Here is a 20,886-nt window from a genome sequence, read left to right on the forward strand (position 1 = left end):
AGCATCTTCTCCTCTCATCCCTCATCCTTCAGTTGCCCCCTTCAGACTCTCTGTGGGGCAAGACCTGGGAGTAAAGTTGCCAGCTGGATCTAAACTCACGAGATAGAGTTGATCCAGTCCTGGGTTTACTCCATTGCATGCAGGGACTTGTAGTCTTGATTTGCTTAGGGAAAGCAACGGAGGGAGGAATCAGAACATGTCCCTGCATGCAGTGGGGTAAACCGGGGACTGGATCAATATTGTCTTGCGAATCTGGACAACCCTACCTGGAAGGTCTAGTCCAGCTGGCGGGGGGAGGGGAAGGGCTGGTTGTATGTTGGGATACGAAGACATTTGATTTATTCCACAAGGACTGCGATATGATTCTTTGTTGTTGTCTGTCAACATTTTAGAGGGGGTGAGAGGCAGCGGTGTAGCCTAGAGAGGCTGGCACCCGGGGTGGGGGTTGGGGCCTTAGCCCCGGGACTGCCGTCAGCAGGGCAGAACGCAGGAGAACGGCGGCTGGAGGCAGGAGGAGGAGCTGTGCCTAGCGTTTGCTCTTCCGAGCAAGCGCCAGGCACCGTTCCTTCCCCTTTTACTGGGGCTGCCCTGCATAAATAGCATGCGCACAATTTGCATGCCGTCGTGCTGAGCATCGCCCGATAAAGAAAAATCACTCCCACCGCGGTATTTCTGTTTTTGCCGTGGTGTCGGGGTGTTGGGCATCCCGCCCTCAGTCAGAAGTTTAGCCAGCTAATCTCTGAGGTTTGCTGGCTTAGATTTCTGGAAACTGACAGTGCGAAATAGAGATTAGATACAGGGGTGTCCAACCTGCGGCCCCGTGAAGTATTTTGTGCGGCCCCAGTCGAGGGCGATGCAGTGTTTTCCTCTGCTGCCCCCTGGTGTTTTCCTCTGTCTTGCTGCAGCGTTGGCGCGTTTGTGCGGCCCCCAGAAAATTTTTTTTCGGCCAATGCGGCCCAGGGAAGCCAAAAGAGTGGACACCCCTGGATTAGAAGATGTCAGAATTTCCTACAGTACACACTAAGACCTTCTTTCAAACGCTCTCCCCTTAAAGAAAAGTACGTCCTAGAAGCAGCTGAGACGGGCATAACCCCCTCTGTGAGTGCCACACCCTCAGGCTATGGGAGTTGATGTATATTAGGGTTACAACGGGATTTGGGGGGGATTGGATTTATTCTTTTTTCATATACAGGGATACCTTGGAATCCGAACTTAACCCGTTCGAGTTCTAATACAATCTTTCCCATTGAAAATCATAGAAACTGGATTAATCCGTTCCTGGGTCCCACAAACTCAAATTTTAACAGTAAATACACTGGATTTTAAGGTAAAATATGAACAAATAATAATAATACAGTATTTTCCTCACTATACAAAGACGAAAATCACACGAGATGCTTTCACTACAGCTTCCGACAATGAACAACGTGCAGGACGTTCGGATTCCAAAGCAGCGTTTGGATTCCGGGGCAAAATTTGCTTGAATTTTTCGTTCCGATTGAAAGTTGTTCGAGTACGGGGGCAATGGGATTCCAAGGTATCACTGTATCACTAAAAGTTTTAAGAGGAGTTGCTGCCCGCGTCGGCGCTCTGACGTCACTTCCGGGACCCGCGCCTAGGAAGTGGCGCCAAAGGGCGCGTCGACACCGACGTGGGCACGCCGCTCGAGCCGGAGAAGGTTAAAGAGGTACAGGGAAAGGGAAGGGTGTGTGCGCGGCGAGGGGGAGGGCCTCCAGCGCCCCGGGAGATTTGCATCTCTCCAAATGCCTCTTACCTTGGCACTGTTGCTCTCGTTCAACATCAAGTTACGTAAAGCAGCCGTCTCACCATCTGCCAACGAAAGGGTTCATCTATGGAGATCGTGTAGGAACAGGGCGTTGGGGAGCATTTTCCACTGTGTTCACGCATCTCCTTCTTTTTCTCCTTCCCTTCCCCCCCCCCTCCCCAGAGCACGTGTGATACCCTCCGGAGTCATTCGGAAAGCCTCGGATTCACACCCAACATGCTACCTCGTCACCCCACTCTAGGAAACTTCGAAGAGTTTGCCTGCTGATGGCACCACTGCGGGGAATGTACAACTCCTCACGACAACAGGGCGCAATGATCAAGTGGAGGGACAAAACCAGACCCCTCAAACAACTGAAACCTAATTTACCTACTGCTATACATATATACATAAGAAAAATTAAACGCATTTTTACAACCTAACTCAGGGGGAACTATGGATTCCAGGCAGCCCTGGGAGTTGTGATTAAAAACTAAACAACAGGCCTGGTTGGAAGGATGAGAGCATCTCTTGTAAAGCAGAGAGATGGATGGAGATGGTTTATCTGGCGCATCTCTAGGGGGAACCTTTGTTCGTACAGTTCGGTTTCCCCCCAGCTCCGAGGGTATGGGGAACAGGGGTTGCATTTCTTCTCACCGGATCCACTATTGTGATGAAAGCAGCTTAAGACCCCCATGGACTGTAACCACAGGAACACAGTGAGACAGAACAGAGGATTTTTGTATCAATTTGCAACGGGTTTTGACGTTTGGCCTAGTTAGAACATGAACGTGAACTAGGCCAAGGATTGGTGGAGCTCCGACATGACATGTCAGCACTAGCCTTCACCTCAGACCTGCTAGGTCCAACACAGGGGACAAGCGAAGAGTTCACACCTTCATTTAATTAGGCCCCTGTGAACCGAGAGAAGTCCTTGTGTGTAATTCATCCCACTCTGGGCTTCCCAGGCCACAATGTTGACGCCATCCAACCCAGATCTAGCATTACGATGAATGACAATCCTCGTGTATCGTCAATCAGGGGATCTTCCTACCATTCCTGGTTACTGGCAGAAGTCATGCCTTCATGTCCATTCTATACTGAGCTTCCACACATGACTCCAGCAATGGATTTGGGGTAAGAAAGTTGTTGGGTTAATTCTGGGCTTCCACACTATGATGCAGGTCAGCCCTCACTGGGAAGGGTTCACATTCTTCCCAGCACTGAGAAACTATAAGCTCTAGCTTGAAAGTCTTTGAATGTAGAGTACAAGAATTTGATACACTTTTAGGTATGGAATTGAGTCCAACTTTCTATTCAAGATCTCCGTCAACTAATGCCGAGGGGAAAGAGAATTCGCTCATTGGGACTTCCAGATACACCACGGATCGCTCTGGGAAATATGCTTTGATGGATTGATGAATTGCGTCAAGTCAAAACCAACTCCTGGCGACCACATAAATTGACTTTCTCTAGAACGTTCTGTCTTCTTTTTGTAAGCGGAGACTTTTTGACGTTACTGTGATTGTGTCAACCATATTATTGTTGGTCTTCCATACCCTTTTTACCTTTAACCTTTTCTAACATAATTGTTTTTTTTCTAGGGACTCTGGTCAGCACATAATCTGGCTGAAATGTGATAATTCAGTCTAGTTATGTGAGCTTCTAGTGAGAATTTGGGTTTTCTTTGGACAAGGACCCAAATTTCTTGGCTGTCTATGGTATTCGTAACAGTTGTCTCCAGGACCACTACTCAAATGCCTCAATGCTTTACAGCTGGACAATCCCCATATATGACACAAACTCTAGCAAGGGTACCTGAGGGCAGTGGTATAGCAAAGGGGAACAGGAGGGCAGAGCACCCCTGGTGCCATCTTGGCGGGGGTGCCGGCATCTCTCCTTCCCCCCCTACCACCACGGTGAAGGCAGTGGTCTCATAAACAAACTCCCACCTATACCTCTTCTACTCTTCGCCGACAGCGAGAAAGAACTTCCCGCTGCTCACACCAGCCCCAGCTCTACTTTTGACATCACTTCCTGTTTGTGGGACTAGGACGTGACCTCAGAGGGCAGGCTCAGCCAGTGCAAACAGTGGGAAGGAGACCCTGCTTGCTGCCAGTAAAGAAAATAGGACTTAAAGAGGTACGGGGGAGGGGGAAAGAGTGCATCTAAGAAACCACCAACACCTCCGGAGGAGGTGTCAGGCACCTCTGTCCCAGGTGCAAGCTTCCCTCACTATGCCACCGCCTGAGGGCCAGACAGGAACTGAAAGCCACCACTTTGTTGGCCTTTACAAGAAGTTCAAAGTGAAGTATTGATACCACCAATACAATTTCTTTAAGAGATATGCATGCTAATGAGGGGCAAAATACTGATACCTCCCGATTCTAAATAAGAGACAGCAAAGGGGATTGGCCGAAGACACAAAATGCAAATGCAGCAAAGTTCTTGGGAAATTCTGAATGTCTTTTAGTCTTCAGGTGAAAATAGGTGTCTCTTCTAGGGACATGCGCGGGGGGGGGGGAAAAAACATTTGGCTTATTTTTGCTTTGTTTGGGCTAGATTCACTAAGCAAAACGATCGTGTACCGATCGGTTTGCGAGCCCTTTGCGACCCGTTTCCCCTCCGACCCGATTCACTTACCTGACCCGATCCGTGTATGCAAATGAGGGGAATCGGCAGGCAAAGCAGGAAGGACGCGAGTCACTAACTTAAAAAAAAGCAACACCGACTGGGCTGGCCAATCCAAAATAAGCGACTGCTGAGGACCAGTCACTGAGGTCCTTTCCGAATGCCCTGCCTTCTGCCACCCTGCTCTCTGCCCAGATCTCCTGCTCTTTTCATTGGTTCATTAGTGCGCGTATGTGATAAATTGACTTAGCACATCAACTTACAAATTAGCGCATTTTTTTTCTCTTAGCGCATGCTAAGACAATTCTAATGCACGTGTGAAATGAAGTAAAAAAAGAACAAAGGGCAAGATTCACTAACCTCGTTTCCGTGGCCGATCCGTGCAGGCCCGACCCATTCCCAAAAGAAACAAATTAAAATGAGGGCGATTGGAGGAACGCCCCCCTCGGACCGCACGGATCGCTAGTGTGCGATCCCAACGCATGCGCAGACCATCTGTAGATAGTCTGCGCATGGGTCTAAGAGCCGCGACTTTTTAAAAAAAACAAAAACTTATACTAGCCCAGCGAGCCCGTGGTTTTAACCCGCTTTTTACCCGCAGATTAAAACCATGGGCTCGCAGTGCGGGGAAGGGCAGGAGAGTCGGGGCAGCAGGAGAGATCTGGGGCAAGAGCAGGGCAGAAAACATAGAAACATAGAAATAGACGGCAGATAAGGGCCCACGGCCCATCTAGTCTGCCCACCTTAATGTCCCTCCCCTACCTTTGCCCTGTGAAGAGATCCCATGTGCCGATCCCATTTGGCCTTAAAATCAGGCACGCTGCTGGCCTCAATCACCTGTAGTGGAAGACTATTCCAGCGATCAACCACTCTTTCAGTGAAAAAGAATTTCCTGGTGTCACCTCGTAGTTTCCCGCCCCTGATTTTCAACGGATGCCCTCTTGTTGTCGTGGGACCCTTGAAAAAGAAGATATCTTCCTCCGCCTCGATGCGGCCCGTAAGATACTTGAACGTCTCGATCATGTCCCCCCTCTCTCTGCGCTCCTCGACACCAGGAAATTCTTTTTCACTGAAAGAGTGGTTGATCGCTGGAATAGTCTTCCACTACAGGTGATTGAGGCCAGCAGCGTGCCTGATTTTAAGGCCAAATGGGATCGGCACATGGGATCTATTCACAGAGCAAAGGTAGGGGAGGGACATTAAGGTGGGCAGACTAGATGGGCCGTGGGCCCTTATCTGCCGTCTATTTCTATGTTTCTATGTTTTCTGCCCTGCTCTTGCCCCAGATCTCTCCTGCTGCCCCGACTCTCCTGCCCTTCCCCGCACTGCGAGCCCATGGTTTTAATCTGCGGGTAAAAAGCGGGTTAAAACCACGGGCTCGCTGGGCTAGTATAAGTTTTTTTTTTTTTTAAAAAAGTCGCGGCTCTTAGACCCATGCGCAGACTATCTACAGATGGTCTGCGCATGCGTTGGGATCGCACACTAGCGATCCGTGCGGTCCGAGGGGGGCGTTCCTCCAATCGCCCTCATTTTAATTTGTTTCTTTTGGGAATGGGTCGGGCCTGCACAGATCGGCCACGGAAACGAGGTTAGTGAATCTTGCCCTTTGTTCTTTTTTTTTACTTCATTTCACACGTGCATTAGAATTGTCTTAGCATGTGCTAAGAGAAAAAAAATGCACTAATTTGTAAGTTGATGTGCTAAGTCAATTTATCACATACGCGCACTAATGAACCAAATGTACCCAACAAATGCCCTAGTGTCATAGGTCAGGATTCACTAACCTGACAGTTCGGGCCCGATCCGGGCAGCTCCGACTAATTCAGTAAACTTTAACATGCAGATGAGGGCAGTCGGAGGAACGCCCCCATCTGCAGGCACGGATCGTGCTGTAGCGATCCCCGCGCATGCCCAGGACTTCCGTGCCGTCGGAGTTGGGGGGGGGGGGGGTTTTCCTCCTTCTTCTTAGCGCAGCCAGGGCCGCAAGAAAGCCTACAAAAATGCTATTGCTGGACCTCAGGGCCGTTTTGGCAATCGAGGAACTTTTGGGAGCCCGTGGTTCTAACCCGCTTAAGCCCGCGGGTTAAAACCACGGGCTTGCAGTGCGGGGAAGGGTGGGAGAGTTGGGGCACGTTCGGGGCTGCAGGAGGCCTTCGGGGCAGCAAGAGATCGGGGCTGACAGGGCAGAAGGCAGGGCAGTCGCAAAGGGCTTCAGTCGCTTTTTGCGAGCACAGTCGGATAGGAAAAAAGTTTAGTGAATCGCGTCCCTGCCTACATTTGCATGGCCTTGCCCTCGTTTGCGTGCGCGGATCGGGAGGATGGTCGGAAGACAGGTAAGTGAATCGTGCCGGGGTCGCAAACCGATGGGTTTGCTTTGTGAATCTAGCCCATTCACCTAATCCAGCTCTGTTTTAGAGAACAGGGCTATTTATTCCGATACCTCAGATTTTTTTTTTCCTCTTCTTTCACTCGTGTTCCTTAGTGTCAGAGGTAGATGTGTTCCGTGGTTCTGATCGCTATGTTTGTGAGCGGTATTGCTGAAGGGTTCGCATGCAAGGTTTGCAGTCTTAGGTGCCAGGAGGCGTTAAAACCGACCTCTTTTCAGATCTGTAATTCATCAAATCGCTAGAACTCAAGCTCGAGCCGATGGCACCTATCAGAGTGCGCCTAAGGTTTTAACGCCGATCGGCAGCTAAGACTGCTTTAGGCCCAATTCTGTAACGGCGCCTAATTTGTGATTGGCACTTGTGCTCCTCATGGCCTAAATGAGCACGCCAAAATGAGGTGCCTACCGGCGCATCAAAACACGCCCGAGATCCATCCACAATCTGCCCCTAACCATGCCTACTTTCATGTAGACACATTGTATGGAAGTTGCTCCTCTGGTGAATCATTTTTCAAAATACAGCAAAAAACCACAAAGGACCTCAATGAACAGGGATTTATCTTTATTGACCCAACAAAAGTTGTGTTTCGGGGTACAACGCCTGCATCAGGGGGGCCAGCTAATGAGCAAAATGCAATTACCAAACTTCGGGGATCAGAATCAGTCCTAAAGCTAGAGCAGAGAGCAATCTCAAAGTCACTTTACAGGACTTTGAGACTGCTCTCTGGGCTCCGGCTTTACAGGACTTTGAGACTGCTCTCTGGGCTCCGGCTTTACAGGACTTTGAGACTCTGTGCTCCAACTTTACAGGACTCTGTGCTCCGGCTTTACATGACTTTGAGATTGCTCTCTGAGCTCCGGCTTTAGGACTGTTTCTAATCTCCAAAGTTTGGCAATCTCATTTTGCTCATTAGATGACCCCTGCTGCAGGCATTGTACGCTGAAACACAGCTCGTGTTGGGTCAATAAAGACCAGTCTTGGTTCATTGAGGTCCTTTGTGCTTTTTCTACTGTATTGTGTCTGGTGTGCTCTGTCCCCCTCTATGCTGAACAATTTTTCAAAGCCATTTACCTGGACAAACTGGTCTGCCTGAAAACTTCCTCAGAGCCATTACAAAGTTATATGTGGAGGTGACATTAAAAATAATCTGTCCCAGGCATGTAAGCCTATAGATCAGGAGGAATAGAGATGCACAATAGTATTTCCAAATTTGTATGTGTGTTTTCTACCCCTCTTTCTTCCATCTGCAGCAAAAGGAGATGCAAAGTCCAAGGGAGCTTGTGTGTCTTTGTAGTCACGTAAGTGATTTCTAAAAAGCAAATCTGTGGGCATTCCTTGAAAATACCTGGGGATTTTGGACCAAGGGCAGACTCTTCTTATCAGACTTGTCTGCCTGAGATGGTACGCATCATTTTCCAGGGTCTGTGGGAAACACTGACTGATTTTCCAAGGTTCATCTCCTAGGTGTTATCTGTTCCACATGATAACTTGTACCAACCAGCTTTCACTCCAGTGGAAGAGGCATTTAGCCCAGGCAATATAAAGGATCAATTCTAGGAGGGTGGGGGTGAGGATGGGAATCCAGTTTCACTCATCTCTGCCTACAGAAGTGGGACAATTTCTACCAGCAAACAAACCTTACAACTGAACTATGGGATCATTTTGGCTCTACAACCTCATCGTTGGACAACTCTTCCATGGACCCAATAAAAGGCGTCATGAACTGCAAGAAACAAGCCCAGCACAATCCAGAATAGCCCCCTCTAAACCTAGAGGGGACCATGGTACACAATGGTAAGGATCTGTATATCATGGGGCCACGGGATGTCAGTAACTGGGCAAAGGCATCTGTCTCTTCTGAGGTTCTGTGATCCAACTATTGTTGCATTGTGATTTCCTGGGCAACTGTCCACTTTCCATGTGTGTTTCAGACCCAACTCATTGCATGAATGCCTTGTACTGTACTTGCTAACTGGTCTTAATCCTACTGCTTCTCATAACCTGTATATTCATTAAATCAGTGTGTCCAAGCCTATTATAATGTTGAACCAGTGTACGTTGCGAATGGCAGGTATACGATGCATCATTTCATGACCATAAATACATTTGATTTTAAATAGATATATAGTGTGGTGGTGGATGCTTTTTGTGCTTGGCAGAGTGGCTGGCTCAGTGGGGGCATCCTGAGCCGAGTTGCTATGAGAGAGATGACCGCACTTCTGCCGTCATCGTTGGAGAAGATGATGGAACCAGTAGATGATATGGGATGAGGCAGAAAATGAGAATCAGGGGGGCATAATGCGACAGCATGGAAAATGAGGGTGTTGAAGCTGAAGACAAGATGGGGGAACCGCTGTTCTCGGCCTCTTCTTCTGAATGTGCCGCTGCCACCGTCCCCACCCTCAACCGGAACGCAACTGGTCCAAAAACTGCCTCCTTATCTGTACACCAGTGTCATCACACCAACCTCCCTCTCTTCATATCTCTAGAAACAGAAGACGAACGACCTATCCAGTCTGCCTTGGGTTACCATATGTCCGGGAACACCCGGACCTGTCCTCTTTTTTAGAGGACTGTCCCAGCAGTTTGTCCGAGTTTTGGAAGGCACCGAGCATAGGGCCACCTCTGGAGGATCTCTGAGCATGCACGGGTGTGACGCGTTGATGTTATACACACGTGTACATGCATTTGATGTCATCGTGTTGCATCCATGCATGCTCGGAGGCCCTCTAGAGACAGCCCCGAGCTGGGGGGGTGGAAAGAGAAGAGGTTCATGTGGGGGTGGGTCTGGAATGGGGCCAAATGTCCTCTTTTCTTTTAATGAAGAAATCTGGTAACCCTAAGTCTGCCTATCCTTTCCTCTTCCTTAAGAGATCCCTTTTTCCTTGATACTACTTACAACACTTCTCTCTCATTTTCCATTACGAGGATGATGTGCCGCATTATTGTTGAAGCCACTTCTTGCCCTGGATCCGTAGCATGGAATGTTGCTACTCTTTGGGCTTTTGCCAGGTACTAATGACCTGGATTGGCTAGATGGGCCCTTGGTCTGACCCAGTAAGGCTATTCTTATGTTCTTCTGAAGTACAACCCATCCTTTCCACTTCTCTCCCGTCCTCCTCCAATGTGCTCCTTTCATACCTCAGTTATGACCACCTCTTTCTTACTGGCCTCTTCTCTCTTTCCAGATCAGTCAGTCCAGAATCATCTTCCAGTTCCATTGCTTTGACTCTGCATCCCCTGTTTTCGACACCCGCCATTAGTTCCCCAACACTTTCAAAGTGCAATTAATGCTCTTTTCTTCTGAGCCTTGCATGCCATTGCGTAGTTTTAATCTTGACTGAATACTTGACATCTTATCCTCACGACTTCTGCTTCTTAACCTGTTCTGCTCCCGTCGTTGAGGCCTGTTCTTGGCTTCTAATTCAGTGTCCCAATTTTAATCACCCATCCTTATCTTTCCTCATGTTTGTTCCAGACCCTTTTGCTCCCCAGCTCCTATGTTGACCATATTTCTGTTTCCTGAGCCCTTATCCACCTCTGTGGTTCACCTTCTTGCTTATGGTTCATTTTCTCTTCTTTCCACAAAGTCTCTTCCCTAGCTTCAAGACAAAGTTGGACAAGTTCATGCTAAACTGGTGAGACTGGACTCATTTGGAGCACTGGTCTTGACCTATGGGCCGCCGCATGAGCGGACTGTTGGACAGGATGGACCACTGGTCTGACCCAGCAGCGGCAATTCTTATGTTCTTGGCCTTGGCTCTTCCTGCCATTTGAGGACCCAATGTTAAAACATTTAAACAGAAATGGAACATTTTAAGTGAGTCCTGTGTGATGCACAGCAGCCTTCATCATGGTGCTTGCACTGCACACAACCTATCTATCTAAGGGAACATGCATGGGAACTCTTCTGGAGTGTGTGTGTACAATCAAGGACCCTTAAGGAAAGATTAGGTTCTTACCTCAGTAATCTTCTTTCTAGTAGACAGACACATTATTTCTGAACCTTCGGGTAGTCAACCCATTCTCGAGAGAATTATTTTACTCCACCTCTGGGCTGTCCTCAATTTTCTCAGTTCGTACCAAAGCAGATGGTCAGCCCTGGAAAGGAAATAGAATAGGAAGGGGTACAGGAACTCTCCCCGAGAAACATGTCTGCTCATATCATTAACATATAGCAGATGAAACAAAACTTAACCATTTGCAATACATAACAAGGTGAAAACAAATAAGGGATAGGGACTTATATACCACCTTTTTGTAGTTACACAACCACATTCAAAGTGGTTTACATATAGGTGGTACTCAAGCATTTTACCAACCTGAGTGCAACCTGAACTAAGAGTGTGGGAGATTCTACAGATACCCCCTAGATTCTTCAACGCAGCAGTCGCATTCTCTATCCTTGTTAAGGCTTGATAAAAGAAAGAAACAAGATGCCCGGATTCCCTAGCACATTCGAGGCAGTAAGCAAGCAAATGAACATCTGACAAGGCGGGCTTCAGGAATAAAATGTCTGCCTACTAAAAAGAAAATTACAAGGTAAGAATCTAATCTTTCCTTCTGGGTTGACAAGACACATTATTCCTGAACCTTCAGGGTGTATCAAAGCAGTCACACAATCTATACAGGCATTTCAAGAGAAAAAATCTATTGCAATTACTGAAATACTCTCTCTCTCTCTCTGTTCACAATTCTCTTTTACTTCTAATGTAGTATTAATGTAAGTGAAAAATGATGATTACCTTCTTATACTCAGGCCAGCAATCCTCAACTGCCCAGGACAATAGGAGGAAAATCCTCAGATCCCCGTTTCCGCCAGTTTTTAGACTTTGCCAGCAAACTTGAAAGGGAAGATCGTCATTGGTTAAAAATCCTCCAACCTCCTACCTATTAGTTCAAGTTTCTCTTATTTACCTTTTAACTTTTCTTATCAATTATATCAATCACTTAATTTAAATAATTGATCACAAGTACTTAGCATGTACTAAGAAAAACGCTGAATGTCCAATGTAATTCACTGTCCACTGCTGATGAAGGCACACCCGTGTTTCACTTCTGCTGCGTCAGGACATCGGTCAAAGATTGAATAAATGTAATTGGCAGCCACCTGATTAGATTAGATGAAGTACCTGTGATACAGTGGAAACAGGAAGTTGCATCAGAGGGGAGGGGGGGGGGGCAGACCGTAGCAGAGGGACAGACCCAAGGAGGCCACGGGCAGCATCAAAGAATTACCACACCGATGGCCCCCTTCCAAATCACAAAAATACATTTTAAAAGGTGAGGGGGGCTTTGAATTGGGATGGGGAGAAGGGAAAGACATCCCTGCCCAAGGGGGCCCCCTGGCGCTCTGAGGCCCAGGGCAGCTCCTTGTTTGCTCCTCCCTAACACTGACCCTACTGGAGGGGAGGGCAGCAATAGCCCATGGAAAGTACCGTTGACTGCTAGGATTGGAGAGATTTTGGCCACTGGAGGAAGACTGTGGGGCTTGGGGATCCCTGCCAGCCATTGCAAAAGATAGTGCACAATTTTGGGAAGGGGGCTTGAGCCCAAAGTGGTCTCCTCTATGGTTGCATGTTTAGGGTTATCATATTTAAATAAAAAAGAAGCCATTTGACCCCGCCCCCAGTCCCACCCATGCCTCACCCCATTCACAGTGCCCTGTCTCCCACTAGTCTTACCCCCCCCCTTCTCTCTCTCCAGTACCCCATCCAGGCCACCCCAGAGTTGGGTATGGCTCTTCGAGTCTCCCCTGTCTCCACGTAGCTCTGGCACTGCAATTTCGAACCTTGGCTAGCCGTCAAACTCAGCGACATGATCCTACTGCTGTCGGCGTGCCCCTGAAGCCTTTGTTCTGCAGCGTCCTGCCTACGCGGGGGTCACTGCAGAGCGAAGGCTTCCGATGGCAGTGGGATCATGTCGCTAATGCTGCCAGCTAGTGGCATGGCGAGGGAGGTTGGCGCCCGGGGCAGCGGCGCCCGACACTGCTGCGCCGTGTGCCTGTTCTTTCTATCCCCCCTCCCAACTCTTCCTTGCCGCTTCAGCGCCTCCCCCGACCCTGCTGCGTACCTCTTGAAATGTTTGCCATCCTGGTTCCACAACCAGGAAGTGATGTCATAAAGGAGCCGACGTTGGCGTAAGCAGCAAGTAGAAGATGCTGCCTGAGCCGGTGAATATTTAAAGAGGCATATGGGGGGAAGGGCAGAGATGAAAGGTGCAGATGCCCCCACCCCCAAGACAGCTTCCAGGGCAGTCCACTCCCCCTTACCACACCACTGCTGCCAGCCGCCCAAAGTTTGAAATTGCTGCACCGGAGGAGGAAGGTGGGGACAAGCCGATAGGGGAGCATCATATTCGGCTCCGGGGTGGGGGCTGGATTGGAGAGAGCGAGTGCAAACCCCGGACAAAGTCCCTCCAGTCCAGGAAACCATCTGGACGTCTGGTAACCCTGTGCATGTTCCTTTGCTCCCTGCCAGAGTGTTCTCTCTTTGTTAGCCACTTACTACCAGTGACGGACTAAGGGTGAGTGGCTTTTTAACTTCCCCAGCGTGAGCAGCGTGCCCACGTCAGTGTCGGCTCACCCTCTGATGTCACTTGCTAGGTGCGGGTCCCGGGAGTGACGTCAAAGAGAGCGCCAACGTGGGCGGCAACCACACATCGGGGAAGTAAAAAAGGTAGCACTGGGAAAAGCAAGGGGGCGCTTGCATGGGGGGAGAGAGGAGGGGGTGCCACGCCCTTAGCAAGACCACGCCCAGGGTGGACCACCCTACCCCCACCCTCCATTACTACGCAATTGCTTACACCAATGGGATTTTTGAAACATGACATCAGCAAGAGGTCTGAAAAGGGACAGAAAGAAGTTCTGATCAGGGCAGGATTAATTCGTCGAGGACCCCTAGACACACAAGTACACTGGGCCCCCTGCCCTGCCCCACCCCACCATGCGCCCAGGCGGAAACAGGAAGCTACATCAGAGGGAAGCTTTGGGCAAGCAGCACGACTTGCAAAATTACAGTTCCCGTTGCCTTTCTTACCTGCGTTGCTTGCTTGTCTTACTTTCCGTCAATGGGGGGGGCATGTTGCTGATCGATGCTGGAGGGGCCCATCGCCATTTAGAAAAAACAATGTTGATGCTCTCCATCATCGGGCCCCCCCTGACCATTTCAGGCCCTAGGCACGTGCCTACTTGGCCTATTGGTTAATCCTGCCCTGGTTCTGATTACCTTTAATGACCGCAGCGGAAATCTTTCAGAAGCGCTTCTCGTTCCCTGGGGAAACCCAAAATTGAGACTAAGTTTGGTAAAAAGAAGAGGCAGACGCAGCAAATCTCCCTCCTAGGCCTACACCAGCCCCCAGAATGCACTGCCTGAATCCTATAGAGCAGGGGTTTTCAGGATTTCCCCAATGAATATGCATGAGATCTATTAGCATACCATGAAAGCAGGGCATGCAAATAGATCTCATGCATATTCATTGGGGAAATCCTGACACCCCTGCTGTAGAAAAAGCCGGCCTGGAAAGCACAGACTGCAAGCAACAGAACTGGAGACCAGGGACTACAAGTCCCACAATGCTTTGAATGGACTATGTCCCCCTCTGGATTCTGGAATTTGACTTTGGGGCTCTTTCCTCTCTTTCCCTTCCTTGCCAAATCTCTAACTTTGACAATGTCTCTGAACTTGTTCTGCCAATAAAGTTAAGTGAATGGGAACGTTGCCTCCACCTTTCAGTAGATAGAATATCCCACCCCCTGCCATTGATTGGTCAGAATCCTGCTGGGGGCGTGGAGAAGGAGAAAGATCCCACCCCTCTGAAAAGGATTGGTCAGAATCCTGCTGGGGGCGTGGAAAAGCAGAAAGATCCAACCCCTCTGAAAAGGATTGGTCAGAATCCTGCTGGGGGCGTGGAGAAGGAGAAAGATCCCACCCCTCTGAAACGGATTGGTCAGAATCTTTCTGAGGGCGTGGAGAAGGAGAAAGATCCCACCCCTCTGAAACGGATTGGTCAGAATCCTCCTGGGGGCGTGGAAAAGAAGAATAAAGATCCCACCCCTCTGAAACGGATTGGTCAGAATCCTCCTGGGGGCGTGGAAAAGAAGAATAAAGATCCCACCCCTCTGAAACGGATTGGTCAGAATCCTCCTGGAGGCGTGGAAAAGAAGAAGAAAGATCCCACCCCTCTGAAACGGATTGGTCAGAATCCTCCTGGAGGCGTGGAAAAGAAGAAGAAAGATCCCACCCCTCTGAAACGGATTGGTCAGAATCCTCCTGGAGGCGTGGAAAAGAAGAAGAAAGATCCCACCCCTCTGAAACGGATTGGTCAAATCCTGATGGGGCGTGGAAAAGAAGGAGAAAGATCCCACCCCTCTAAAACGGATTGGTCAGAATCCTCCTGGGGGCGTGGAAAAGAAGAATAAAGATCCCACCCCTCTGAAATGGATTGGTCAGAATCCTCCTGGAGGCGTGGAAAAGAAGGAGAAAGATCCCACCCCTCTGAAACGGATTGGTCAGAATCCTCCTGGGGGCGTGGAAAAGGGGACTTTCCCTGCTTCCCCCCTCCCCTTGCCTTTCTCCTAAGTTGAGCTAAGAAGAGAAGCACCGATCCGGCTGAGCCCGTTGCTGTTCCCCACCCCACCTCTAGGGGTCGCTGTAGGAAGGTGGGAGGTATCTAGAGCTACAGCTGGAGCAGAAGCTGCTGCTTTGGAGGATGGCCGCAGGGCTTTCTGCTCAGCAGGTAGGAGAGAGACTGGCAGCAGGGGAGGCAGTGTTGGGGCTTGGGGGGGCTATTAGGCAAAGGCTGCTCTCTTGGCTTTGCAAAAGCCTAAATTGAGGGGCCTCTCTAGGCTCTTCTTCCTCCTGATGCCTCCTTGGCTTTATGCTGGAATAAAACTCTGCTTCTTAAGACTGAAGGTGGGTTACCAGAGGTCCGGCTTTCCCCGGACTTGGCCGCCTTTTCGAGGACTTGTCCGGGGGTCTGAACGACTTTTCAAAACCGCCACTTTGTCCGGGCCAATGTGGTGACATTGCTACTACAGTCAAACCTCGGTTTGCAAGGAGCGCGGTTTGCGAGTGTTTTGCAATCTTGCCTCGCAAACCGAGCATTGACTCGCTATGCGAGCCCCCCACCCCCAAGAACCAGCATGCCCCCCCCCCCCCGCCCAAACCCTTACCGTGATCGGGCACTGGCACGCAACACCAACCCACAGGACATGCTGGTGCCGAAAGAGCCTGCCGCAGTTCTCTGCTGGGCCTTGAGCATCTGCGCATGCTCAAGGCCTTCTGGCTCCTTCTCTCTCCGAGATTCTAATGAGACTCGGAGAGAGCGGGAGCCAGAAGGCCTTGGCCCAGCAGAGATCAGTGGCAGGCTCTTTCGACACCGGCACGTCCTGTGGGTTGGTGTTGCGTGCCGGTGCCCGATCACGCTAAAGGTTTGAGCGGGGAGCGATGCCGGTTCTTGGGGGCGATGCCGGTTCTCATGGATGGGGTGGAAGCCGCCAATGGTCTTGAGGGTGGGGTCTTTTTGGGATGGGGTGGGGTGGAAGCACACCAGTGGCGAAACTCACTTTGATATACGAGCATGCTTCTGGAACTAATTATGCTCGCAAACCAAGGTTCTTGCAATCTAATTTAGACAGGACATAGGTTGGGGAGATTATGGTAGAGGAAATGATACAGTGGGTCTAGGTATCTGACAGCAGCGAGTGGGAGTTGAGTTGAAAACAGATTCAAAAATTGGGCTTTGAGCTTGGATTTGAACACTGCTAGGGAGGGAGCATGATGTATTGATTCAGGCAGTCTGTTCCAGGCACACAGCACCGCAAGAAAGAAGAAAGAAAGAAGGGACGGAGTCTGGAGTTGGCAGTGGAAGAGAAGGGTGCAGATAAGAGGGGCTTGCCCGATGAGCGGAGATAAGTGAGGAGAGATATCGGGGGCTTCAGAGTGAACGTACTTGTAAGTCAGCAAGAGGAGTTTATACTGTATTTGGAAATGGACGGGGAGCCAATGAAGGGACTTGAGGAGAGGGGTAATGCAAGAATAGCAGCTCTCCCAGAATACAAGTCACACAGCAGGATTTTGAACGGCTTGAAGAGGCGAGAAACGGGTGCGCGGGAGGCCCGAGAGAGACATTCTGTCGTGTGCGCGAATGCCGTCTGGGAGCGGGGGTGGAATGAGACATGACGCAGGCCGAACTGGGGGGCATGGCCATGGATTTTCCTTTGGAGGAATTTCGGAGGAAATTCTGGTTAACCCTAGACCACATGTGTCAAACACAAGGCCCGCGGGATGAATCCGGCCCGTCTGGCTATTTTATGCGAGAAGAAGAAGTTCCAAGAGAAACTGCCACAGGCCGCATAAAAGCATGTTTTCCCTTCCATGCCGGTCCGACGTCACGCTGGAAAATTTGCCGGCCTCGGCAGTGATTCAGCAACGTTGTCCGCAGCTCACCTTCCTGCTTTCTGTCTGCCATGGTCCTCCCGGGCAGAAACAGGAAGTTGCTTCATTAGAGATCGATGCCCATAAGAATATAATGGACTAGTCTTTAAGCGTGCTAGAATAGATGTGTCTGTCTATCTTTCTTTCTGTCTCTCTGCCTGGTCCCCTGCCTTTCTCTCTCTGTTGCGCCATGCCTGTCTATCTCTCCGTGGCCTCCTTCTGTCTTCCCCCCCCTCCGAGCAAACCAAGATTGCTGCCTGCCCCCAAGCACACCCCTCCCCCCAAAGCAGCCCCCTTTCCCTCTCCCCCTCCACTTCCCTGTCTCTTTCTTTCTGTGTGTCTCTCTCCCTGGCCCCCTGCCTGCCTATCTCTCTCTGTTGCGCCATGCCTGCCTGCCTATCTCTCTCTGTTGCGCCATGCCTGCCTGTCTCTCCGTGGCCTCCTTCTGTCTCCCCTCCTCTGAGCAAACCAAGATTGCTGCCTGCCCCCAAGCACACCCCTCCCCCCAAAGCAGCCCCCTTTCCCTCTCCCCCTCCACTTCCCTGTCTCTTTCTTTCTGTGTGTCTCTCTCCCTGGCCCCCTGTCTGCCTATCTCTCTCTGTTGCGCCATGCCTGCCTGTCTCTCCATGGCCTCCTTCTGTCTCCCCCCCTCTGAGCAAACCAAGATTGCTGCCTGCCCCCAAGCACACCCCTCCCCTCAAAGCAGCCCCCTTTTCCTCTCCCCCTCCACTTCCCTGTCTCTTTCTTTCTGTGTGTCTCTCTCCCTGGCCCCCTGCCTGCCTATCTCTCTCTGTTGCGCCATGCCTGCCTGTCTCTCCGTGGCCTCCTTCTGTCTCCCTCCCCCCTCTGAGCAAACCAAGATTGCTGCCTGCCCCCCAGCACACCCCTCCCCCCAAAGCAGCCCCCTTTCCCTCTCCCCCCTCCACTTCCCTGTCTCTTTCTTTCTGTTTGTCTCTCTCCCTGGCCCCTTACCTGCCTATCTCTCTCTGTTGCGCCATGCCTGCCTGTCTCACCGTGGCCCCCTTCTCTCTCCCCCCCCCCCACCTGAGCCACTACAAGTGTCAAGACGTTCCTGGTTATCTTCATAAGAGCGAAGAGACACCATTATGGTATTTGCATTGTTTCAGAGCCTCGTTAAAGCCCTCACACAGGGTCAGGTCGCTTTGGTTGGTGGCACATTCCAGGAACTGCTTCAGTTCATAACAGGATCCAAACTGCTGCTGCTGTGGCTGGTAAGTGGGTGGCTTTGGAGGCTCCTGGACTGTGCTTGTTTGCTTGAAAGGCTGGAAGCTCCTGTGATTGCCCTGCCAAGAACGTGGCCCACTGCCACCCCTGCAGCTGTAGTGGCCATTTGAGCCATCAGTCCAGGTTGCTGAGGCGGAGCTGAAGCAGGAGGATGGGCAGGTGGAGAGGCATGGGATGGAGCTGGGCTGCCCGCAGAGCGAGAGAACACGCTGCGGCTGCTCCGGGGCATCTCGGCACTCTTATGTCCGGATCACAGGCAAGGGAATGCAACGGAAGACGCCTTGCAGCACCTGTCCGTTGCTCTCGGCGCCACTCAAACCGCCGCAAGTCGCCGCATGCATGCCGCACACAAATCAAACACGGCCACGGAGTCAGACAACACGGAGTCGGGCATCAAGAAGGTAGGAGTGCGCATGCGTGCTTAGGGTTTTATTATAGAGGACTAGTCTTTAAGCCCGTTACGTTAACCGGGGCTAGAATAAGAGTTTTTACCTCATGTAAAATTGCCATTTCTTTAATAAGACATTAACTATTTTTTTCTGCAGCCCTCACAGTTAAAGTTTAACATCTTTTCTTTCTCAAAACTGATGCATTTCAATCACTATATTGAAAATAAAATCATTTTCCTTACCTTTGTCTGATAACTTTATTTTTCTGTACTGTTTTCAGGGCCTTCTTGTCCTTTGACTGTTTTTCTCTCCGTCTTCACTTTCTGCCTTCCATCCATTTTTGGCATTAACTTAACATTCCATTTTTCCATTTGTCTGCTTTCTTCTCAAAATCTACTTTTCCATGTCTTCCCTTCCCTTCTTGTCTCTCTTTCCTTCCCTCCCTATTTCCATGGTCTGACATCTCCCTCCATCCCCCCCCCAGTGGTGCAACGACATCTCTCTCCTTCCTTTCCCCCCTTCCCAGAATGACATCTCTTTCCCCCTCAATGTAACATTTCTCTTTCCCTTCCTCCTTTCTAACCCCTCCCAGTCCATTTCTCCCTCCTTTCCGCCAGTCCATTTTTTTCTCTCTTCCTCCTGCATGCTTCTCCTCTGGTCCTCCTTCCCTCCCCCAACCAACATCTCTCTCTCTCCCCATCCATAAATCCAACTTTTTACTCTCTGCCCTTTCCCCCTTCCCCAGTGTAACATTTCTCCTTTCCTTCTTTCTGCCCTCCCCACCCGTCTCACCCTCTCCATGAGTCCAACGCTTTCTGCCTCCTGCACACTTTCTCTCTCTGTTCTTCCCTCAGTGGCAAACCTCTTTCCCACCCCCCAACCCAACATGCTCTCTCCCCATGCACCATCTCACCCTCCCCTCCACTTTGTAGCACATTTCCTTTCCCTCCTTTTCTGCCAGGTCCAGTAGCAACTCTTCTCCTTTCCTTTTATCTACCCCTGTCCAGCAGTACCTCTTCCCTGCTCCCACTGTCCAGCAATACCCCATCTCCCTTCCTTTTACCTTGCCCTTGTCCATGTTCTCCCTTCCTTTTACCTCCCATGTCCAGCAGTACCTCTTCCCTGCTCCCACTGTCCAGCAATACCCCATCTCCCTTCCTTTTACCTCGCCCTTGTCCATGTTCTCCCTTCCTTTTACCTCCCATGTCCAGCAGTACCCCTTCCCTGCCTCCCTTGTCCAGCAATACCCCTGCTCCCTTCCTTTTACCTCGCCCCTGTCCATGTTCTCCCTTCCTTTTTCCTCCCATGTCCAGCAGTACCCATTCCCTGCTCCCCCTGTCCAGCAGTAGCCCTTCTCCCTTCCTTTTACCTTCCCCCTGTCCAGCAGTAGCCCTTCTCCCTTCCTTTTACCTCCCCCCTGTCCAGCAGTACCCCTTCTCTCTTCCTTGCTCCCCCTGTCCAGCATCCGCTAGCTTTAGTTTAGCTGTAGTCATGGTTTCATCAGGCAGCCTCAGGGCTTTTGCTAGGCCGGCCCGCCTCACATCATAGAAGTGGGCCAACCTAGCAAAGGCCCCGCTTGATGAAACTGAGGCTAAAGCTAAACTAAAGCTAATGTGAGAAAAAGAGGAGTCCCACCAGCGTATCGCCGGCAGAAGGCAGGAAGTCAGCCGGCGTTGACGAACAGGGCAGAAGGCAGGAAATCAGCTGACACCGGCTTGGGTGATCGGCGGCAGAAGGTGAGATTATTGTACTGTGCATGCGGAGGCACGGAGGCATGGAGTTTCAAGTGCGCATGCGCGCTAAGGGTTTTATTATTATAGATGCCTTAGCATTTAGCATGCGCTAATCCGGTTAGCGCACCTTAATAAAAGGAACCCCTAAGTATCTTAATAAAAAATTCGACCCGCGATAGCCTGTATTTTAGATTTTGGCCCCTTGTGTGATTGAGTTTGACACCCCTGCCCTAGACTGAAGGATATTTCAAGCAGCATTTTGGTTTTGACTGGGTAAAAGAACTGCGCTTCTAATTACAT

The 20,886-nt window shown here is 50.3% G+C and overlaps 2 protein-coding genes and 1 pseudogene across 3 annotated transcripts in view; 2 read left to right on the plus strand and 1 right to left on the minus strand.

Annotated features, from left to right (window-relative positions):
- LOC117354711 (acid-sensing ion channel 1C-like) overlaps positions 1-8,904 on the plus strand; it is a 69,292-nt gene extending 60,388 nt beyond the window's left edge. Inside the window, exons 10-11 of the mRNA XM_033932611.1 lie at positions 1,949-3,907; positions 8,034-8,904. Of these exons, the coding sequence (XP_033788502.1) occupies positions 1,949-2,053 (105 nt within the window). The 3' untranslated portion in view covers positions 2,054-3,907; positions 8,034-8,904. The remainder of the gene's footprint in view (positions 1-1,948; positions 3,908-8,033) is intronic.
- LOC117354710 (oocyte zinc finger protein XlCOF6-like) overlaps positions 8,497-20,886 on the plus strand; it is a 31,104-nt gene continuing 18,714 nt past the window's right edge. Inside the window, exon 1 of one of the 2 annotated variants that reach the window (XM_033932610.1) lies at positions 8,497-8,577. In XM_033932610.1, the coding sequence (XP_033788501.1) occupies positions 8,575-8,577 (3 nt within the window). In that variant the 5' untranslated portion in view covers positions 8,497-8,574. Of the gene's footprint in view, positions 8,578-15,377; positions 15,520-20,886 lie in introns of those variants that run through there. The other variant, XM_033932609.1, reaches the window with a different exon arrangement.
- Positions 18,302-18,693, minus strand: LOC117354712 (annotated as a pseudogene).

This window comes from Geotrypetes seraphini, chromosome 2 (genome assembly GCF_902459505.1).
Source record: "Geotrypetes seraphini chromosome 2, aGeoSer1.1, whole genome shotgun sequence".
Lineage (NCBI taxonomy): Eukaryota > Metazoa > Chordata > Amphibia > Gymnophiona > Dermophiidae > Geotrypetes > Geotrypetes seraphini.